Source organism: Nuphar pumila, chromosome 3 (genome assembly GCF_984573655.1).
Source record: "Nuphar pumila chromosome 3, dmNupPumi1.hap1.1, whole genome shotgun sequence".
In the NCBI taxonomy this organism is placed as follows: Eukaryota; Viridiplantae; Streptophyta; class Magnoliopsida; order Nymphaeales; family Nymphaeaceae; genus Nuphar; species Nuphar pumila.
Window position 1 is genome coordinate 16,626,069 of NC_143251.1, and position 21,901 is coordinate 16,647,969.

At 37.0% G+C, this 21,901-nt stretch overlaps 1 protein-coding gene across 1 annotated transcript in view; it reads right to left on the minus strand.

The window, feature by feature from the left end:
* Positions 1–21,901, minus strand: part of LOC149842134 (chaperone protein ClpB4, mitochondrial-like) — a 58,265-nt gene that overhangs the window by 652 nt on the left and 35,712 nt on the right. The window contains exons 5-9 of the mRNA XM_089998928.1: positions 19,510–19,564; positions 18,075–18,225; positions 1,816–2,124; positions 1,421–1,686; positions 392–1,321 (exon numbers count right to left, since the gene is read on the minus strand). Coding sequence (XP_089855054.1) covers positions 392–1,321; positions 1,421–1,686; positions 1,816–2,124; positions 18,075–18,225; positions 19,510–19,564 — 1,711 coding nt within the window. The remainder of the gene's footprint in view (positions 1–391; positions 1,322–1,420; positions 1,687–1,815; positions 2,125–18,074; positions 18,226–19,509; positions 19,565–21,901) is intronic.

Here is a 21,901-nt window from a genome sequence, read left to right on the forward strand (position 1 = left end):
TAAGTGAATCACTCACTTAAGAAGCCACAACATAGGTAACACAGCCAGAATAAGAAAAAATAAGAGATGTATTTGCACAAAGACTGTCAAGTTTGAGGTAGAGAATTTTTCCAACTCCTTTAAGCAAAAAGTAGCCCCAGCTGGTATGGAATGCTAAATTGTAAAAACTTGTCTTGACATCGAGTGTTTGAAACTACCAGATGCAGTAGGCAATTCAAATGACTCCACAAAGACGAAAATTGACAGATGAGGAATGCAAACAAAATCATTATTCATGAGGGACTCTTTTACTCACAGAATACTGAAAAATAAGTTGCCTACATGGTAAAATGGAATAATGAAAGAGCAAGATTAGATTCTGAATCATTTCAAAGAAAGTAGAAAATTCTACCTGTATCTCAACTATAAGGTTAATTTCTTTGGAGTCCAATGGTTGGAAAACAATATACTCGTCAACACGATTCATGAACTCTGGACGGAATGTCTGTCTAGCCAATTCCACAACTTGCCTCTTCATGATATCATAGACAGCATCCTTTGAACCTTGCTCGTTTCTAAGTGTTTCTAGAATGATGTGAGATCCGATATTTGATGTCATTATGACAACACAGTTTGTGAAGCTCACAGTGCGACCTTGAGAATCAGTTATTCTTCCATCATCTAGTAACTGAAGGAGAATGTTGAAAACATCATGGTGTGCCTTCTCAATTTCATCAAAGAGCACAACAGAGTAAGGTCTTCTGCGAACAACCTCAGTCAACTGTCCCCCTTCCTCATAACCCACATACCCAGGAGGAGCACCAACTAAGCGGGAAACAGCATGTTTTTCCATGTATTCACTCATGTCAATCCTCACAAGGGCATTTTCTGTATTGAAAAGATAACCAGCAAGAGCCTTCGCAAGCTCAGTTTTGCCAACACCTGTTGGACCCAGAAACATGAAGCTTGCTATTGGACGATTAGGATCTGACAAACCAGCCCTTGACCGCCTAATTGCATCAGCAATGGATTTAACTGCAATATCCTGGCCAACCACTCTTTTGTGGAGAACCTCTTCTAATAAAATTAGCTTGTCTCTTTCAGACTGCTGTAGGTTTGATAGTGGGATTCCAGTCCACTTGCTCACAATCTCCGCAATATCAAGATCAGCGACCTCTTCTCGAAGCAATGAATTCCCAGATTTTTGAAATTCAGCAAGGTTTTTCTCCGCCTCTTCAAGCTGCCGCTGAAGCGACATTAAGGTTCCATACTTGAGCTCTGCAGCACGGTTCAAGTCATACTCACGTTCTGCAGCTTGCATCTCTAAGTTGACTCTATCCACCTGAGGAAATTAGATAAGATACTGATTACTGGGGCAAGAAAAGTGAAAGATACAATAACGAAATGGGTAACAATGAAAAACAACTAATCAATACCATACCTCCTCTTTGATTGATCGGATTCGCGTCATAAGGCCTTTTTCATGTTCCCACTGATCTGCTAGCTCCTTCTGTTTCTGTTTAAGCACCCCAAGGTCACTTTCTAGTTTGCTCAAACGAGCTTTAGCAGCTTTATCTGTGTCATTTTTCAAGGATAACTTTTCCATCTCCAACTTCATTACTGCTCTATCTATTTCATCCAACTCAGTAGGCTTAGATGTGATCTCCATTTTCAGCTTTGCTGCAGCTTCATCAACAAGATCAATAGCTGCGTGCATGATATACAGCGGTCAGAACAAAAATTTTCCAACCTGGCAAATAATTTATTGAGGATACTATAATACTAGGAGAGAATACCAAACTTTAAAAGATGAAACTTTTCATGGACCTATTTTACCTTTGTCAGGCAGGAACCGCTCTGTAATATAGCGATCAGCAAGAATTGCAGCTGAAACAAGTGCACTATCAGATATTCTAACTCCATGATGCAACTCATAGCGTTCACGTAATCCTCTAAGAATGGAAATAGTATCTTCAACAGATGGCTGACCACAGTACACCTGTTGGAATCTGCGTTCTAAAGCAGGATCTTTCTCCATGTATTTCCTGTATTCATTCAATGTCGTGGCTCCTATACATCGAAGCTCCCCCCTGCCCAGCATTGGTTTCAACAAGTTTCCTGCATCCAATGCTCCACTCACAGCACCTGCATCCATAAAGTTGACAGGAAAATAGTCATTAAATTGGCCATAACAGAGTTGCTACTAACACTATGGTGGATTTGTGAAACACCAGTCAGTGGCCACTGGCCAGTTAATCACAGTTCAGAGTTTTCCCTTCATTGCTCCTTTCTGCATCCATAAAGGTTAAGAAAGTACTGCAATGATCAAATTTCTCACCACAGATAAATATCAATCCTAACAATATAGAACACTGAAGGAACTAGTTTACTGAACCAGGAGTAGAATGTAATAACACAAACTACAAATCTTATTGAATAAATGATGAATACCAATACCAGATGCCAGGGTAACTGGTATGGGTATCTTTCTTTTGTGTCCTTTTTTTCCTTTGAAAGAAAACTTTAATTTCAAATGGAGAGTTGGAGACAACGGGTCATTTTCTATACACAAAGCTGACAGAAAAATATGAATAGAACAAAGAGTGAGGTTACATCCAAGAAACCAATCCTAGGAGAGTGAATCAAACTTAAATCAGTACCTAAATTGATGGAACAGGATTAAAAGGATTACTCATGATTCTATAAAAAATAGTGTGATTAAAAAAAACTAGTTACTGTTCAAAATGGAGCCTCAAAATGATGGTTTGAGGTTTCTAATGATACCTGACTGCTGGATGAAACCCCACTTTCCGTTTTGAGACTTATTAAAGGCCAAACTTCTATTACATCTCACTCACATACATTAACATCAATGATCTCATATATCAAAAGATATCATAAGGGTAAATAACCAGTAGTATCATTTAATATAACCACAAACAGAATCCAAAAAAGAGCTTTTCACAACAGCTATATATTTTTACAAAATCAAAGATCAAAAAAACTGGAACATGAGCCAAAGTACACTAAAATAACTCTTGAAAAAAGGCAAAATCATCTCAGACAAGAGATGAAAGGACTAGAACAGTTAGTGCTTTGAAAACTTTTGCAGTGCTGCAAGCATCTCGATTGATGACAGGAAGCCAGCCCAGATGACACCATATTTGGAGGGAGAGAGAGAGAGAGAGAGAGAGAGAGAGAGAGAGAGAGAGAGAGAGAGCAGATTTGGAAATAAAAGGAATGTGTAAAACGAAATTTTAGAAACCTTCTAGCTTCATCTCACCCAATACTTGCGAAGTAAAATTATGCAACATTTTTTAATCATGATTGAGACTAGATAAATTCATAAATATCATATAACAATAGATGAATGTGGGAGACTGGAAACTCAATTAGATTAATGCAAACATGTTATTTAAACATCGTAACAGGCATACTTTGGATGATACACTACACCAATAGTTAACATGTCATATATTAATATGGGTATAAAAAAGAAAGCTTCATCTTATGGTCACAATACTTAGTTTGACCCTCTGCCATTCTCCTTGAGATGCAAACTACAGCACATGGTTGAACCAAGAGGGAAATTTCTAGGTTTTCACAGTTTTGGATTGTGTATTCATAATGATACCATGAGCACTTAGGGGCATTCACAAGAGTTATTTTCAGATATCGCTATACAATTACAACATATCTTTGATCTATGAGAGAAATATAACTCTGGATTTGTACCTTGCAGCCACAAGAGAATGAGAGAGAGAGAGATGTTGGAACGTGATATTTGTAATTTTTTGTGTGCTGGACCATATTATCCTTTTCTCTTGGTTGTATATTTTATTTGTTTAAGGGCATTATTGTCCTAATGTACAATTGACTGTATTATAAATATTTGTGATTAATGAAACCCACGTTAAGCAAGGATTCAACATGGGAACGCTGCAGCCCTAATTCCTCTTCTCTTCTTTTCTCGGGTAACATGATTGAGGCTTGTTCATGATCTGATATTTTTGTTATGGTATCAGAGCAAAGTTGATTGGGATCGCTATTTGTTGAGATAAGTCGACTAAGTAATGTTTTATCCATGCTTAAGGGTGCTTCTGATATTTTAGAAATATTAAGGACCTAACTGTAATTTTTCCTTTGTGGTTAATCTCTATTTAAATAGGAGATTAGACCTAAATAAGAAGATTGACTTCTCTCTCTCTCTCTCTCTCTCTCTCTCTCTCTCTCCTGGCTTTGCACATGGTATCAAAGCAGTACGTTCTTGGGAACGTGTGAAGGTGGAACGTGTGAAGGTGGATCGTGTGATTGCGTGAAGGCAGATCGTGTGTAGAAGATCGGGCGTGAAGGTAATTTTTTTTGTGTGTGAAGGCAGATTGTCTGCAGAAGATCGGGTAAGTCTTTTCCTTTTGGTACAGATCTGATAACAAATCTGTAGTCTGACAAATGTCATGACTCAGATCTGTAATCAAATCTACAAGTCGTGGTGAATCCATGGGTTTCCGATCTGGTGAGTGGTATGGATGTTGTACAGACGTCGTGAAGTAGACGCTGATCTTAATAAGGGTTTCGTTGGCAGTGTGAAGCAAACACTTTTTTTAGATCTGATACAGATCTCAAAGATTATTGGCAGCGTGAAGCAGACGCTGTTATCTGTGTTTATGCTTTGGTGGAATGACTGCGTGGAGCAGACTGATCTTAAGATTTTCGTTGGCAGCGTGAAGCAGACGCTGTTATCATTTTTTTTGTTAGATCTGATATAGATCTCAAAGGTTTATTGGCAGCGTGAAGCAGACATTGTTATCTGCGTTTATATTTTTTTTGGTGGAATGACTGCGTGGAATAGACACTGGTATCATAATTTTTTTTTGTTGGCAGCATGAAGTAGACATTTTTTTTTTGTGTAGACCTGCATAGTGTGGAGTTTTTTTTTTTGGATCTGGAACGTCATGGTGGAGACAGATTACTGTCATCGATCTGCTTATTGTGCATCAGTAATAGCTATTGAGTTTCTTTTTGTTTGGTAACAGTTGTTGGAATTTTTTTACTATGGGTGACGCTCCAAAATCTGATTACAAAAATGAAGCTATTGGAGAATACAAAGCCTTTGCTAACCCTTTCTCGTATGGTTCTTCCGTTAAATTGAATGAGAAACAAACTATGCAAGGTGGTCCAGGATGTTTATGATGTTGGTGTTTGGACTGTTAAAATGTAAAACTGTACATATATATATATAATAATATTATTATATATATAAATATATTTTTCATTTCTTTCTTTTCTGTAACTTTTTTCCTTTATTTTTATTTTTTGTCTTTATGTCATCTAGTTCAGTTTGAACTAGAATGACTGTTGCCAGTCAAGTCCTGTCTAGACTTGACTAGCAATAGAGTTGTTGGACAAGGTCCAACAGCAACAGCTCTATTGAGTCCTCCTCTTTCAGCTGTGTATATAAAGGGGTGAAGCCCCTCTTGTATTCAATTCCAATGCTTCTTAAGCAATTGGTTTTTCATATCAATAAAGAATACTTTTTTATTTTTATTTTGTTTTCAGTTATACCCTTTTTAAGGGTTATGCTTTAGTGTCATTCATGACACTTTCCCTTGTGAATCTAAGCTCGTGTTTCGAAGATCCCTATTTCATTTCATGGGCATCGTAGGAAGCATATTCTACTGGAATTTGAGCCAAATGACAAAACTGGAAAATATAATACTTGGGAAGAATATAATGACATTGTTATGTCATGGATCATGAATAACATTGAACCTCATATTGCATATGGCCTTATTTATTATAACACAACTAAACAGATGTGGGATAATCTTCGAGAAACATATTCTCAAGAGACAAATGTGAGTCGCATTCTCCAAGTTGAACAGGAGATATATAATCTACAACAGGGTGATCAAACCTTGGCCCAGTATTATGCTTCTGTTAAGGTTGCCTTTGAGACATTTAATGCTCACAGACCTTTGTGTTGCTCAAAACAAAAGGATCATCAAGAGCAGACTATGGTTGCTCGGTTCCTCACAGGTCTATCATCAGAGTTCACTGTTGCTAAAGTCCAAATATTGATCGGGTCTGATGTTCCTACTCTTGCTGATGCATATAATCGATTGAGTAGACTGGCCATCTCTATTCCACAATCTCAACCTGCATCTCAGTCATCTGCTTTAGTTGTCCCCTCTAGTTATGGACGAGGAAATACTTCTAATGTTAGAGGCAGAGGTCGTAGAAAAGTTATGAGAGGTAGAGGAAAACTGCAATGTACCTATTGTGAAAAATCTAGACATTTATAAGATCGTTGTTGGGATAAACATGGACGACCTGCATTTCCTCCATTGAAGCCAAACGTTCCAAAAGCTAATGCTACAAAACTAGAGGTGGAGCATGAATCTAATTCCCTTAGTGAACCTATCAGTCTTAGCCATGCATAATATGAGAAGTTGATCTCTCATCGTCCTTTAGGTTCGTCTTCTCCTGTAGCTGGTGTGGCCTACTCTACCGGAGACCATCTTTCTTCCCGTGAAAGTAAGTGGATTATTGACTCTGGTGCTTCTAGACATCTATGTGGAAACTCGCAAAATTTTTCAGCTTTAAAGGCTATTATTGCACATCGGGAAGTCTCTTTAGCTGATGGGAGTTCCTCCCCGGTTATCGGTCAGGAAAATGTCTATAACTTCTTCCCTGCAATTGAAAAATGTTCTTCATGCTCCTTCATTTCCTCAAAGTTTACTCTCAGTGAGTTGCATTACAAAATATCTAAATTGTAGGGTGAAATTTGATCCTGTGTGTTGTCATTTTCAGGATTTGCTGACGGGGAAGAAGATTGGTGGAGGCTATGAAGAAAACAGAGTCTACTATCTACATCATCCTGTGGAGAACATTTATGCTGCAGTTGATTCTTCCTCAAGTCTTGTTCAGTGGCATCGTCATCTCGGTCATCCTTCATTGTCGAAGCTTCGTCGTGTCATTTCTCAAATTCCGTCTACTACATCATTCCAGTGTGAAGCATGTCAGTTGGGCAAACATCATCAGAGTTCGTTTCCTTCTAGTCAGAGTCAGTCCAGTCATAAGGTCTTTGAACTTCTTCATGCAGATGTATGGAGTCCTAGTAAGATTCCTACCAGGACCCAACGTCATTATTATCTTGTTATTGTCGATGATTTTTCTAAGTTGTCTTGGGTATTTTTAATAAAAGAAAGATCTGAAGTTCCTAATATTCTAAAATCTTTGGTCATTGAAATAAAAACCCAGTTTGAGTCAGTTGTCAAGATTATTCGCACTGATAATGCTCTTGAGTTTAAAACAACTGCACTATTGCAATTTTATCGGGATCATGGAATTCAACCTCAAACCTCTTGTGCCTATACTTCTTAACAAAATGGGGGCGGCTGAACGAAAACATAAGCATCTCCTTGACGTAGCTCGCACCCTTATGATTCAATCTAAAGTTCCTGCTTCATATTGGGGTGATGCAGTTACCATTGCCTGCTATTTGATCAACTGCATGCCTTCATCATCTATGGAAGACCAAATTCCTTTACAAATCCTGTATCCGAGTGCACCTCTTTTTCCTCTTTCACCCAAGGTATTTGGGTGTATTTGCTTTGTGCACAAACTTGGACCTGACCGTAATAAGTTAGAATCTCAAGCCAGAAAGTGTATATTTGTAGGCTATCCAAAAAACCAAAAGGGATATCGATGTTATGATCCAATCTCTCGTCGGGAGTATATCAGTGCGGATGTATCTTTTTTGGAGTCCCTTCCATACTATTCTAGTGCTAGTACTCAGCTGCAAGCTGATTAAGATGACTCTTTTCCACTTCTTATTCCTCCTTTTCCTTTGGAATCAGTGCCTTTATTATCGAATCCAACTCCTCCTCCCTCACGGTTCCACAATCCTCCATTGGTGTATGTGCGTAGAGCTCTAACTCCTCTAGTGCCTCCATCTACTTCTTCTCCTGAGGTAAGTACTCCTGACAGCAATGACATTCATGTTGATGATGACAAGCCAATCGCTCTGCGAAAAGGGACACGACAGTGTACATTATACCCTATATCTAAATTTGTGTCTGATGCTAGACTCGAAAATTAGATGAAAACTTTTATTTCAACCTTAACGGCTGAAACTATTCCTATGAGTCATCAAAAGACAGTTCTCGAGAGCCAATGGAAGCAGGCTATGCAAGATGAAATGGATGCTTTACTGTCTCAACAGACATGGGACCTCGTTGTAAAGAAATATGCGGAAAAGAAATGTATGTCCTACAATGGACATTCACACATAGAAATCAAAGAACAAGTCCAAAAGAGGACATACACAAAAGCCAATAATGGCTAGAAAGCATAAAATCTTATAAATGCACTAAAGGGCTTGAAGAAGCCACACATTACAAAGGGGGAGACCCCACTTATTTATAGGCAAGAGAGGAGTGAGAGAGGGTTTAGAGAAAGGAGAGAAAAGGCACCATTGGGAGACCCAACAAGGTGTCGTTGGGCTCCCAACGGTCACATTTGTGACCGTTGGGGGCCCAACGACTCCTTGTTGGGGCCCCCAATGAAGGTGCATTTAATGCACAAAAAAGAAAAAGAAAAAAATAAAGAAAAAGGAGAAAAAGGAAAAAGAAAAGAAAAAGGAAAAAGACTATACTGCTCCTATTGGGCGATTTTACAGAAATACCCCTTATCGGGTATGGGTGAATATATTTATATATATATATATATATTTATATATATATAAATATATTGATTACATGTATATTTTAACACCCCCCCTCAAGCTTTACGGGGATACAACCGAAAGCTTGTTGAGAAGAAACATGAAGCGAGGAGTAGCAAGAGCTTTAGTGAAGAAGTCCGCCAACTGGTACTCGGATGTGACGTAGGGCAGTGCTATAGTTCCTTTTAAGTATTCATCTCGAACATAGTGGCAGTCCATCACTATGTGTTTAGTCTGCTCATAGAAGGTGTGATTGCTTGCAATGTAAATGGCACTTTTGTTATCACAACACATCTTCGAAGGAGTGGAGATGATTACGCCCATATCATTGAGGAGACTTCTAAGCCATACAAGCTCCATGGTTGTAGTGGCCATTGCACGATATTCCGCTTCAGTTGAGGATAATGACACCTTTTGCTGCTTCTTGCATCTCCAAGAGATCATAGAGTCACCTAGGAAAACACAAAAACCGGTAGTTGAGACTCTATCATTAGGGTTTCCTCCCCAATCAGCATCAGTATAAGCAATTAAATCAGGAGATGATGAAGAGGAAAGAAAAACACCCTTAGTTATGGTGTTTTTAATGTATCTGACTATTCTTAAGACTGCACTCATGTGCACAGATGTAGGTGCATGTTGAAACTGACTGACTGAGTGAACTGCATGAGCTATGTCTGGCCGAGAGATGGATAAGTAGGTCAGGGCCCCAACAAGTTGCCGGTAGGGAGTAGGATTCTCGAGAAGTGTTCCATCTTCCAACCTTAACTTTGCATTGATGACCTCAGGGGTGTCTGCCTTCTTATCATCGGAAATGCCAGATTTGGAACAAATGTCAGCAGCAAGTTTCATCTGAGAGAGAATATACCCTCGGGGAGAGTAGGCAACTTCAATACCTAAAAAATATCTTAAGAAACCAAGGTCAGACATATCAAAATTTTCTTTTAAAACTTTCTTAATATCATGGATTCCTTGTTCATCACTTCCAGTGATGATCATATCATCAACATATAGTAGTAGAATCACTACTGAAGATCCTGCACTTTTCACAAACAACGCAGTGTCAGTATAACATGAACGAAAATTCAAACTAGTCATTACACTGCTAAATCTGTCATGCCAAGCTTTCGGAGCTTGTTTTAACCCATATAGTGCCTTTTTTAGTTTAAGAATTTTGTTTTCACCAATAGATACTCCCGGTGGAGGATCCATATAGACCTCTTCACTTAATTCGCCATTAAGAAATGCGTTCTTAACATCCAATTGATAGATAGGCCATTTTTTAACGGATGCAACTGCAATAAGAGTCCTAACACTAGTCATTCTAGCTACGGGAGCGAAGGTTTCCTCATAATCTATTCCGTACTCTTGAGCATACCCTTTGGCTACCAACCTAGCTTTATAACGTTCTAATGACCCATCACTTTTAGTTTTAATTTTGAAGACCCATCTACATCCAATAGACTTCTTTCCAGTGGGTAATGAAGATATTTCCCAAGTTTTAGCCTTTTCAAGGGCACTAAGTTCTAGTTTCATGGCTTCAACCCATTGAGGAATATTTTTGGCTTCATTATAGTGTGATGGTTCATGATAAGAGTGTAATGCAATTAGGCATGCCCTATATTTAGGTGTTAGGGACTCATAGGAAACAAACCTATTTGGTGGATTGGAGATCCGGCTAGATCTCCTTAAAGAGGTTTCTTCTATGTTGGAACTTTGAGAATATTTTTCTAATGCACTAATGGGAGTTTATTGACCACGCCTAGCATAGGTTTGAATTAACCTATTTTCAACATCATTACTTCCATTTTCAACATTACTAAGAGGAGTATCCTCTAAATCATTATAAACATCCTCAACGTGGGGAGTCACATCTTCTTGAGAGAGAAGATCAAATAAGAAAGCATATTCGCTTTCATCAATATCTTTATTTTTCTCAAAACCGTTCTCATTTTCTAAAAAGGTAACATCTTTGGATACATATAGTTTGTTGCTTTTGGGATCGAAGCACCTAAAACCCTTTTGATTTTCTCCGTATCCTAAGAACACACATTCGATAGCTTTGGGAGATAACTTATCTCTTTTATGTGTAAGGACAAAACACTTACACCCAAAAATTCTTAATCTATTAAAATCGGGTGTTCTTTCAAAAAGTTTTTCATATGGAGATATATTTTGTAGAGATGAGGATATCATCCTATTTATCAAATAAGTAGAGGTTAAGGCGGCTTCGGCCCAATAGCATTTTGGAATTTCTTTGGAAATGAGAAGAGTCCTAGAGGTTTCCAAGATATGTCTATGCTTTCTTTCGGCTAGACCGTTTTGTTGGGGAGTCCTAGGACATGACCTTTGATGACAAATTCCATTGGTTTCCAAATATTCTTGAAATTCATTTGATAGATATTCTCCACCGGAATCGGATCGAAGAATGGAGATATTAGTTGAAAATTGATTTTTGACAATCATATGAAACTTTTTAAAAAAGTTAAAGACTTCGGATTTTAGATTGAGAAAATATATCCATACATATCGAGTGAAATCATCAATGAAAGTAACATAATACGAGTATCCTCCTTTTGATATGACCGGAGAAGGACCCCAAACATCCGAATGAACTAGTTCAAAGGGTCTTTTTGACACAAATGTTCTCTTTGGAAAGGGGATGGATTTCATTTTTCCAAAAATACAACTCTTACAAACAAAATGTTTTTCATTACAAAATTTCTTTCCAAAAGGAAAGGAGTACATTTTTGAGAAGCTTGGATATCCAAGTCTTTGATGCCAAGTTTCTATATTTTTATCTTGGACATGATTACAAAATGAGTTAGTAGGAAGTTTCAAATTGGTCATGTAGTAGAGATCTCCCCTCCTATGGCCTTGCCCAATCCGCTTCCCGGACTGGAGATCCTGTATAGAGCAATCTTGGGTTGAGAAGGAGATTTCACATCCATGATCACATATTTGAGAGACAGATAAAAGATTTAAATTAAGTTGAGGTACTACTCTTACATTTGGCACAAAAAAATCTTTTGAAAAATCTAAGGTTCCAAAACTTTTAACTTGTAAAGAGGTACCATCGGCGGTGGAAACATAGGAATTTTTGGAGTTGCTACATACATTGGATAGTCCATTTTCAATAGGGGTCATATGAAAAGATGCTCCAGAGTCAAGAATCCACGAAGGCGTACCTGGAGGAGAAGAAGAGGCAATGGCGGCTCCCGAAGTTGATGGTGACTTGAGTAGGATTTGAAGTGCTTCGGATAGTTGAGCAAGGGAGAAAGACTCTTTCCCTTTCATTGGTTCCTCCTTCTTTTGCGGGATTTCTTCAATAATAGCAACTTTACCTTTTGGAGGTTCATTTATCTTTGGACAATTAGGTCTTATATGACCCGGTTCTTGGCAATGATGGCAAATGACTTTCCTATAATTGCCATTATAGTTATTTTGCCTCCCAAAGTGTGGAGGCTTGTAGGTTTTCATATGATTGCCGGGTTTAGTCACGGCAAGAACTTCATCTCCTCCTCTAATCATACCAAGACGTGTTTCCTCTTGGCATATTTCAGCTATTGCATCTTCCAAAGGAAGAGGTTTGGATCTATGAAGGAGGGAGGACCTCACTTGTTCATATTCGGGCCTAAGCCCATGTAAAAATTGGAAAAAGTGTTCTTTCTCCATTTGTTCTCTTCGCATTTCCACATCTTCACTTGATACCCATTTAGGTTCAAGAAGAGATAACTCATCCCACAAAGGGCCAAGAGTGCTATAGTAATCTCTTACACTCATTTCACCTTGCTTAATGGTACAAATTTTTTCTTGGATAAAGAATTGACGAGCAAGGTCTTTTTGGGTATACATACCTTTCATAAAGAACCATGCTTCATTTGCTAGACGGAATTTAGCAATGTTGGCGCAAATCTTTAGCTCCACGTTGTTCATGAACCATGCAAGAATTTTTGCATGCTTACTTTCCCAATCTTCAACCTTGGATTGGTGATCTTCAATAGCCTTCATGCGAGCATTTCCTTCTAGGGCTTTTTCTTGATCACCATCTATTTTCGTAAGTTGAAGTTGAGGTTCCCTAATGGTGCCCATAACGTATCCCCAAAGCTTTTTACCTTTGAGGTTGTTCTCCATGGCGGCGGCCCACATCATGTAGTTAGTACCATTGAGCTTGAAGGAGAGATCAATCTTTTGTTCTCTTTCCATTATATAATCAACAATGGAGGACAAGCAAAGAGAGATAGAACAAGACAACTAGCAATATGAATCAAGAGCACAACCTGGCTCTGATACCATGTAAAGAAATATGCGGAAAAGAAATGTATGTCCTACAATGGACATTCACACATAGAAATCAAAGAACAAGTCCAAAAGAGGACATACACAAAAGCCAATAATGGCTAGAAAGCATAAAATCTTATAAATGCACTAAAGGGCTTGAAGAAGCCACACATTACAAAGGGGGAGACCCCACTTATTTATAGGCAAGAGAGGAGTGAGAGAGGGTTTAGAGAAAGGAGAGAAAAGGCACCATTGGGAGACCCAACAAGGTGTCGTTGGGCTCCCAACGGTCACATTTGTGACCGTTGGGGGCCCAACGACTCCTTGTTGGGGCCCCCAATGAAGGTGCATTTAATGCACAAAAAAGAAAAAGAAAAAAATAAAGAAAAAGGAGAAAAAAGAAAAAGAAAAGAAAAAGGAAAAAGACTATACTGCCCCTATTGGGCAATTTTACAGAAATACCCCTTATCGGGTATGGGTGAATATATTTATATATATATATATATATATTTATATATATATAAATATATTGATTACATGTATATTTTAACACTCGTTGACCCCCCAGAGGATGTGGACATTGTTGGATGTAAATGGGTATATACCATCAAGTACAACTCAGATGGCTCAATTGAAAGATATAAGGTCAGGTTAGTGGCAAAAGGCTATATTAAGACATATGGTATTGATTTCTTCGGGACATTTTCTCCTATAGCACGAATGGGCACCATTTGTCTTGTTCTTTCTGTAGTTGTTCATCGTGGATGGCGTTTGTGTCAGTTAGATGTGAAAAATGCTTTTTTATATGGAGATTTGTCTGAGACAATCTATATGCAACAACCTCCTGCGTTCGAGGTTAAGGGGGAGTGTCAGAAAGTGTGTCGATTAAAAAAGATGATATATGGTCTAAAGCAAAGTCCTCGGGCATGGTTCCAAAAGTTGTTTGAGGTGATGTCAAAGTTTGGTTTTAATAGATCAACGTCAGATCACACATTATTTATTAAGAAAACTACCTCAGGCATAATAGTTATGGTGGTATATGTGGATGACATCATCCTTATGGGTGATAACATGAATGATATTGCTGCTACAAAGGCTCATCTTCAAAAACATTTTGTCACAAAAGACCTTGGTTCTCTTAGATATTTTCTGGGAATAGAAGTAGCCAAAGGCAGTGAGGGTGTGGTTTTGTCACAACGGAAGTATGTTCTTGATTTACTAAAAGAGACAAGAATGTTGGGAGCTAAACCTACAAATATTTTCATGGACAACAAAGTTCATTTGTTTGATGAAGGGTCAAAACCTGTTGATAGCAAATGCTATTGCTCATTGGTAGGAAAGTTACTATATGTGTCAGTGACTAGACCTGATATTGCTCTGGCTGTAAGCAAGGTTAGCCAATTCATAGACAAACCAACTGAGGTACACTGGAACGCTATAATGATGATACGTAGGTACTTAAAATCCTCTCCTAGAAAGGGGCTGTTATTCAAGAAATGAGACACTCTGGAGGTAGTTGCTTATTCTGATGCTGATTATGTTGGGTCTGTAGAGGATAGGAAATCTACCTCGGGATTTTGTGTATTTGTGTGAGGTAACTTAATCTCTTGGAGAAGCAAGAAGCAAACTGTTGTTGCTAGGTCAAGTGCGGAATCAAAATATAGAGCGATGGCCCAAACCACAACTGAATTAATGTGGGTTTGAACAATACTGACTGATCTTCAAGTGAAGGTTTTATCTCCTATGGTAATGATGTGTGATAACAAGGCAGCACATATATAGCTAATAATCTGGTATTTCATGAGGACAAATGATATTGAAGTTATTGTCACTACATATGAGATATGGTTCAAGCTGGGCATATCTCTACCAAGCATGTAATCTCTGAGGATCAAGCTGCAGATATTTTTACAAAGCCTCTTGCCAGACCTAGTTTCTCAAAATGTTGTGGCAAGCTGAGCATGATTGATATCCATGCTCCATCTTGAGGGGGAGTGTTGAGATAAGTCGACTAAGTAATGTTTTATCCATGCTTAAGGGTGCTTCTGATATTTTAGAAATATTAAGGGACCTAACTGTAATTTTTCCTTTATGGTTAATCTCTATTTAAATAGGAGATTAGACCTAAATAAGAAGATCGACCTCTCTCTCTCTCTCTCTCCTGGCTTTGCACAGTTTTGTCAAAGGTGACTAGATCGATTGGTTTGATTTCTTTATCTGTTCTTTTTTTATTTCTCCCTGTCAGTTCCTCTTATTTCTTATTTCTTATTTCTCCCTTTCTTCTTTCCTCTTTTCTTCCTCTCCCTTCTTCTTCAAGATCACCATTCGTGGTTGACCAGATCTGACGATAATCAGATCTGAATCAAAATTCAAGATCGTCATCCGTTGTTGATAAAATCTGCCGTCAATCAGATCTGAATTAAAATTTATATATTTTGTTGAAGAGAACTGATTCAGAACGACAATCATATATGAATTAGATTCAGGAATCGTTGTTTATTTTTTATCAGATCTGATGTTTTAAAAAAAAATTGTTCAATCTGATGTCAACATAATGGAATTTTTGTTGCACTCTTTGATCTTGTTTTATTTTCTTGAATTCTTCACTCATGGATCCCACTTCTAATCTTTTATCTGCCAATTTCCTTGGGCAACTTATGTCTGAAAAGTAAACAAATTCTAATTTTCTCACCTGGAAATGCCAAATAATTCCTTTTATTCGGAGTCATGATCTTTTAGGTCACCTTGATGGATCAATTTCAATCCCACCTCAAAATGTGATCTAGGAACAAAAGGATGAGAAAGGGGCTCTGGTGTTTACCACTACCATTCTGAATACAGAATATATTTTGTGGATGAAAAGGGATCAAGCCCTTGTTGCATACATTACATCAACATTATCGCAAGAGGTACTTTTGGGAATTTCAAATGACTGCACTGCTGGACAGTTATGTGTGCACCTTGCCCATACATATTCTCAAATTTTCGAGGCACGCATCATGAATCTCAAATAGCAGTTTCATGGTCTGAAGAAAAGAACAATGAGCATTATGGAATACTTCAACAAGATTAAATATATTACAAATCAGCTTGCATTGGTAGGTGTAGACATACCAGAAAAAGAGATTGTGGAACAACTTCTTATTGGCCTTAGACCAGAATATCATGTTATCTCCACTACTCTGCAAGGGCATGATGAATTACCCAAATTGGATGTTACGAAAGCCAAGCTTCTTAGATATAAGAATACCTTGAAAATGATAATGGATGAGACAGGTAATACAAAAACTTATGAAGTCCTCTCTACTAATGCCAGCCGTGGAAGAGGACGGGGAGGATGGATAGGAAATAGAGGTTGTGGTCGTGTAGGGAACCAGGGAGGCAATGGAGGTCACGACTTGTTACCTCTTCCCAACGTACCACCTTTTGAAGGATCCCAGGGATGCGGTCCGCACACTTGTTTTCTCTATAAAAAGTCTAGACATATTAAAGCTCATTGTTGGTACAACAATCAAAATAATCAGTTTCCTGCTCAAAACAATCAAGGACTGGAAGGTCAGTCCTCACAATCAAAACCTTATCTAAATTTACTTCTGGCAACACTTTCTGGGATGAATTTGAAGCAGAATGATCAAGGAGTTTGGTATATTGATTCTGGAGCTAGCGATATCACAAGAGATGAGGGTAAGCTTTCTATGTTAGTTCCTAATTCTGGAAAGTCTAGTATAATTACAGGAGATGGTACTCGCCATCTAATATCACATATTGGAAACTCTTCTATACCTCTTTCGCATTCTAATACTTTTAATCTCTCTAATGTTTTATTAGTTTCCAATATTACAAAGAACCTTGTCTCTATTTCCAAACTTGTCGATGATACTAATATTTATGTTATTTTTACTCATGTATATGTTAAGGATCTTCACATGAAGAAGACGTTCGCTGAGGGAGAATGTGTTGGTAACATGTGTTAAATTGTATCTCCTATGTACATATATTTTTATATGTATATAACGAGAGCTACATATATATATATATATATATATATATATATATATATATATATATATATATATATATATATATATATTTCCTTCATGTAACCCCAGGGGTATTTTTTGTCTTTTGTTTTATTTTACGCATATTTACATTTGTAAATATGTTTGTAATTTATTTTTTTTATTTTTTTCTTTTCCTTTTTTCTTTTTTTCTCTTTCTTTTTTATTTGTTGACTTAATCAACCTTGGAGGGGGGTCCAACACTAGTTGTTGGACCCCTCCAACGGTTAGAAATCTAATCGTTGGAGGGGCTCCAACGACTAATGGGAGCCCCTCCAAGGCTTCCTCTCCTCTATAAAAGGGGTTAAACCCCTATTGTAAAATCATCCAATGCTTGGAGCATTGTTCTCCAACTTGTTCAATAAATTTTTTTATATTTTTGCATTTGGGTTCTCTTTTTGTACCTTTGCGTACATTGTTCTAAGTGTTCTTGTGTCTTTGTGCACCTCTCCCTTTGTGGTGGTTGTGTGTATTTAGCACTATATCTCTTTTGAGATATTTTCACATGGTATCGGAGCAAGGTTGGAGATTGAAGATCGTGTGATTTTTCGCCTTTTTCAAAGTGCCTCGTAAAGCATGCTTCCCATTTAAAAGTGGTGCTTCCCCACACGCTTCGTAAGCGCGACGTTTCGCGCTTCCGAAGCGCGCTTTCCCTTTCACCTAGGCGCTTCCGGTAACTCTGCTATATACATATATACATGTATGTAAATAGACGCAAAAATATATATATGTACAATTATTTTTAACACTTTGTTCATACTACCTTAAAAAAAGGGTCTTTGTTCATACTATTATTTTTTGAGATTTTCCATTTTATTCAGCTTTCTCCATTTTTCATTCATTGGAAATTTTCGAAGATTTTCAAGTATAAATCCTCCAAAAGATTGTAATTACTCGTAGGATCATCTCTAAGGAATTCTTCAAAATCTTGTTCATGCAAATAAGTGGTGACCACTACCATGCTCATGGAACCAAAAAAAGCTTTAATCCGTTAGCCATACATGTAAACAATCATAAAAGGCACATCCACGAACCTGCACCAACAACTGTGTGGATCTCATCAATAAATAATATGAATTGACCATTTGATGCAGTAACTTCTTTTAAAACAGCTTTCAGCCTTTCCTCAAAATCCCCACGAAATTTAGCACCAGCAAGAAGTGAGCCCATATCTAATGAGATCAACTGAAAATGAAGAAGATAGGGTGACAGTGAGTAGAAGAATAAAGAAACAAACAAATCATTAATGAATAATGAGCATAAACAAATATGAATTCCACAATAGTACAAGGAAAAAGAAATATTTACTGAACAGAACCATCAAATCACCAACGAGAATGACACATCTTTTCAGCATATTTTGGAACAGTAAATGCGTTCAGGACAGAAGGCGATAAAAAGCATCCTTCTAATATATGATAACAAGGAGATGGCCTTTGTACGTTAGCATCTAAAACTTCTTTTCAATGACTGATAAAACCTACATAGACAGCTGTTAATACTAGATACCAAGAAGAAATACGTTGTGCCTAATCCAATTTCTCCTCTGACTGAAGATCCTAATACAAGACAATGATAACCAACTTGGTGTTCAAAGAAACCTGTCGATGGAACAAACACAATCCAATTGGACCACATAAGGCAGGACACTGGACCAACCCATTTAAATCTGATAGGTTTGGAAGCTAGATATCATAGAACCCAGTGTCTTAGGTATGGACAATGGGTTATGATTATCTAGACCTGACAGGATTGATCAACAAAGATCCAATAGAATTCAGGCCAGGAATTGAAATGCACTGGTGAAGGTTGGACACAAGCCTAGGCAAGTGCCTGACTCAAGTCTAATCTGTCAATCTGTTTGTATTACTAATGAGTTCTACAAACTTTAAAACTTAATAATCTTCTTCTGTCAGTTATGCTTTGTAAATAATGCACTTTTAGCTGCAAACTCAGTCATAGCCCTGCAGTCCTTCAGCTGCAAACTCAGTCATAGCCCTGCAGTCCCTTTTAATCTCTTAATTATCCTACTCCAGTGTATTGGAACATTGGGATGTGGAAACTTGCAGTAGTCCATAATCCTGATGAACAATGTCCTCCACTTATTTGTACATAGTGTTGTGTAAGGAATAACCCTTTGGCCTTAATGACCTCCTATTGGAAAGCATCACTATTATCATAGGTATTTCAAATTGAAAATCACTTTTACACTGCACAACAAAGGAATCATCCTAATACCTAGACAAGGAACTTTAAAAAGCAAGATTTACTCAAGCAGAATTTTATATCATTCACAGTTATTTCAGTTATTTCCCAAGTAATAATCCAAATAAAGCAATAGCAAATACCATAAAGGAAATGTATGTACTGAATTAACAGACCAAAGGATTCATGATAAAGTTTAATAAAGATTAGAAGTTAAATGGAAATGGAAAAAGAAAAGAGAAGTTGACTAGAAAAGTTTTTGACCTTCCTATTCATGAGAGGCTCAGGCACATCCCCACGCACAATCCTTTGTGCTAATCTGAAATATGGAAAATATCATTTAAGAGAGTAAAAGAAGAAACAACAGATGAACAATGACATTTTAACTGCAAGAATACTTCCTAAAATCTTTGTCAAGTACATTTTAACCAACATAAACAGCACATTGTAGTTATTAAAAAAACGAGACAATTTCAAAAGAAATTACATAACTTTTGATAAGTGAAATCCATTGAAATTCTTGGAAATGGGCACAAGATATGTATCTTCATGTATTATGACCAGTTTGGGAAGGAAGGAGCTGATGTTTCGGACATCAATGAAGAGAGGGAAGTCTGCTGGTTGATGGTTACAATGGACTACTTCACAAGAAATAAATTGTTCGGTAGAGAAGTGCACTTTGAAGGATAATGAATGATGGACAACATTCATCTCTAAACTTTTGATGAGAAAGATCCCCACAATGCCTACATGCCAATTGCTATATCCAAGAAGAAAAATAGGACTGATTACATTTGGTAAGTCATCATCAAAAAGAGCCTCTCATCAAATTCCACCAACATTATTGAAACTGAAACCAAACCTTGTATCATGCTCAATATAAAGAGATTAACTTGCATGGCCTTTTATGGATGTTAACAAGCTCACCACAAATTTGGACCCTAACAAATTCAAAATAAAATGGTTGTTACATGCATTAATTGTCAGCACTCAGAGTAAATGACACACATATCAGATGAACTTTTTAAATGACCAGTGCCGTGTCGATATGATCAACATCCTGCCTTTTCTAAGTAAATTTACTAAATTTCCCATGATGGTGGCAATTACATTAAATCACCAGATATAAAGAAAAGGAAAGATGCAACCGTTTTAGGCAGAGCATGTGACATCATTTGAGCTGTTGGAACTTGGATCAGATTTGATCGAGTAGTTCAAATCTATGTAGTCAAAAGCACTAGGGGGTGCCTAGTTGGTAGACCCCTAAAATGACTAGTTGAGGACTAGTCGGTGCCCCAATTAAAATATAAAAAAGTACACAAAATATACATAAAAATATGTTTAATTCTTTTACTAATAAAATGTTTTCATTACACAAATACAAAACTACACATGCTTTCACAAAATATATTAATATTTAATATATATATAACCAGAATATACATATATATAATTGTACACCCACACAAATATACATATATATATATATATATATATATATATATATATATATATATATATTCTTCAATTATTCATAACATATTCAATATAATCAACAAAATATGCTTTCAACCTTTCACATAAGCATAATAATACATACACATATAAATAACATATTACATAATTCATAATACTAACCATGCTTTCAGACATTTATAGAAAAATTCATCAGAAACAAAGTAACACACACATATATAAAAAACATAATCAATTAAAATTAATTGTGCATGCTTTCAATGTTTCACCAAAAAAATCCCAAAAACAAAGTAGCGCGCACACACACACATACACATAATAACTAAGCATGTTTTCATGATTTCACAAAACAAATCACACAAACACATGCACATATATATATATATATACAAAAAATAACAATATATATAAGAATAATAAATGGCTAAACTGCCCTCGTACCTAGGCAAAGGCAGCTTAGTCGCCGACTAGGCGCCTTAGTCGTTGCCTAGTCAGAAAAATTGGTACCTTTTACCCACCTAGGAATTGTAAAGCCTAGGCGTTTTACTTATTCCTAGACCGACTAGGCAGACTAGTCGGGGCTTTGACTACATAGGTTCAAATCTAATTTTTAAAAGATCCAGAGACTTATAAATGATTTTCTAATCATTAAAATCATTTATTAACAAATATATTATATAAAAAACCAGTATATACATTATATTCATTTCCTTTCTTGAGGATAATTATACGTTACTCGCCTGCCAACCACGGGAAGCGCCACTTCCCATCAAACTTGCACGTATTAAGCCACTGCCAATGTTCAACTTGAGCTAAGATCAAACACTTAATGTGATTCATAACTGCATACTTATACCTTCACTTTCATATACAAAGCTGATTCAAAACCCATCTTTCATCCAAAGGCATAACTTGTATGTTGCATCACAGTCATAAGGGAAAACCAGGGGAGATGCCTTGTAATATGTTGCTAGTTTCATTTAATGAATGATAAGTGTAATATCGTGTGTTTTTCCATAGTTTTAAATTCTGCATTTTTTGAAATTTTGGCTAAATGTTTTAGGAAGTTGATAAAATTCATGGAAAATATCTTCAATTTTAGGTGACATCAGTTGGGTTTGGGTGTGATCCAAGGCCCACTGACAAGACCAAAATGAGACAAATAATATTTGTAAAGCTT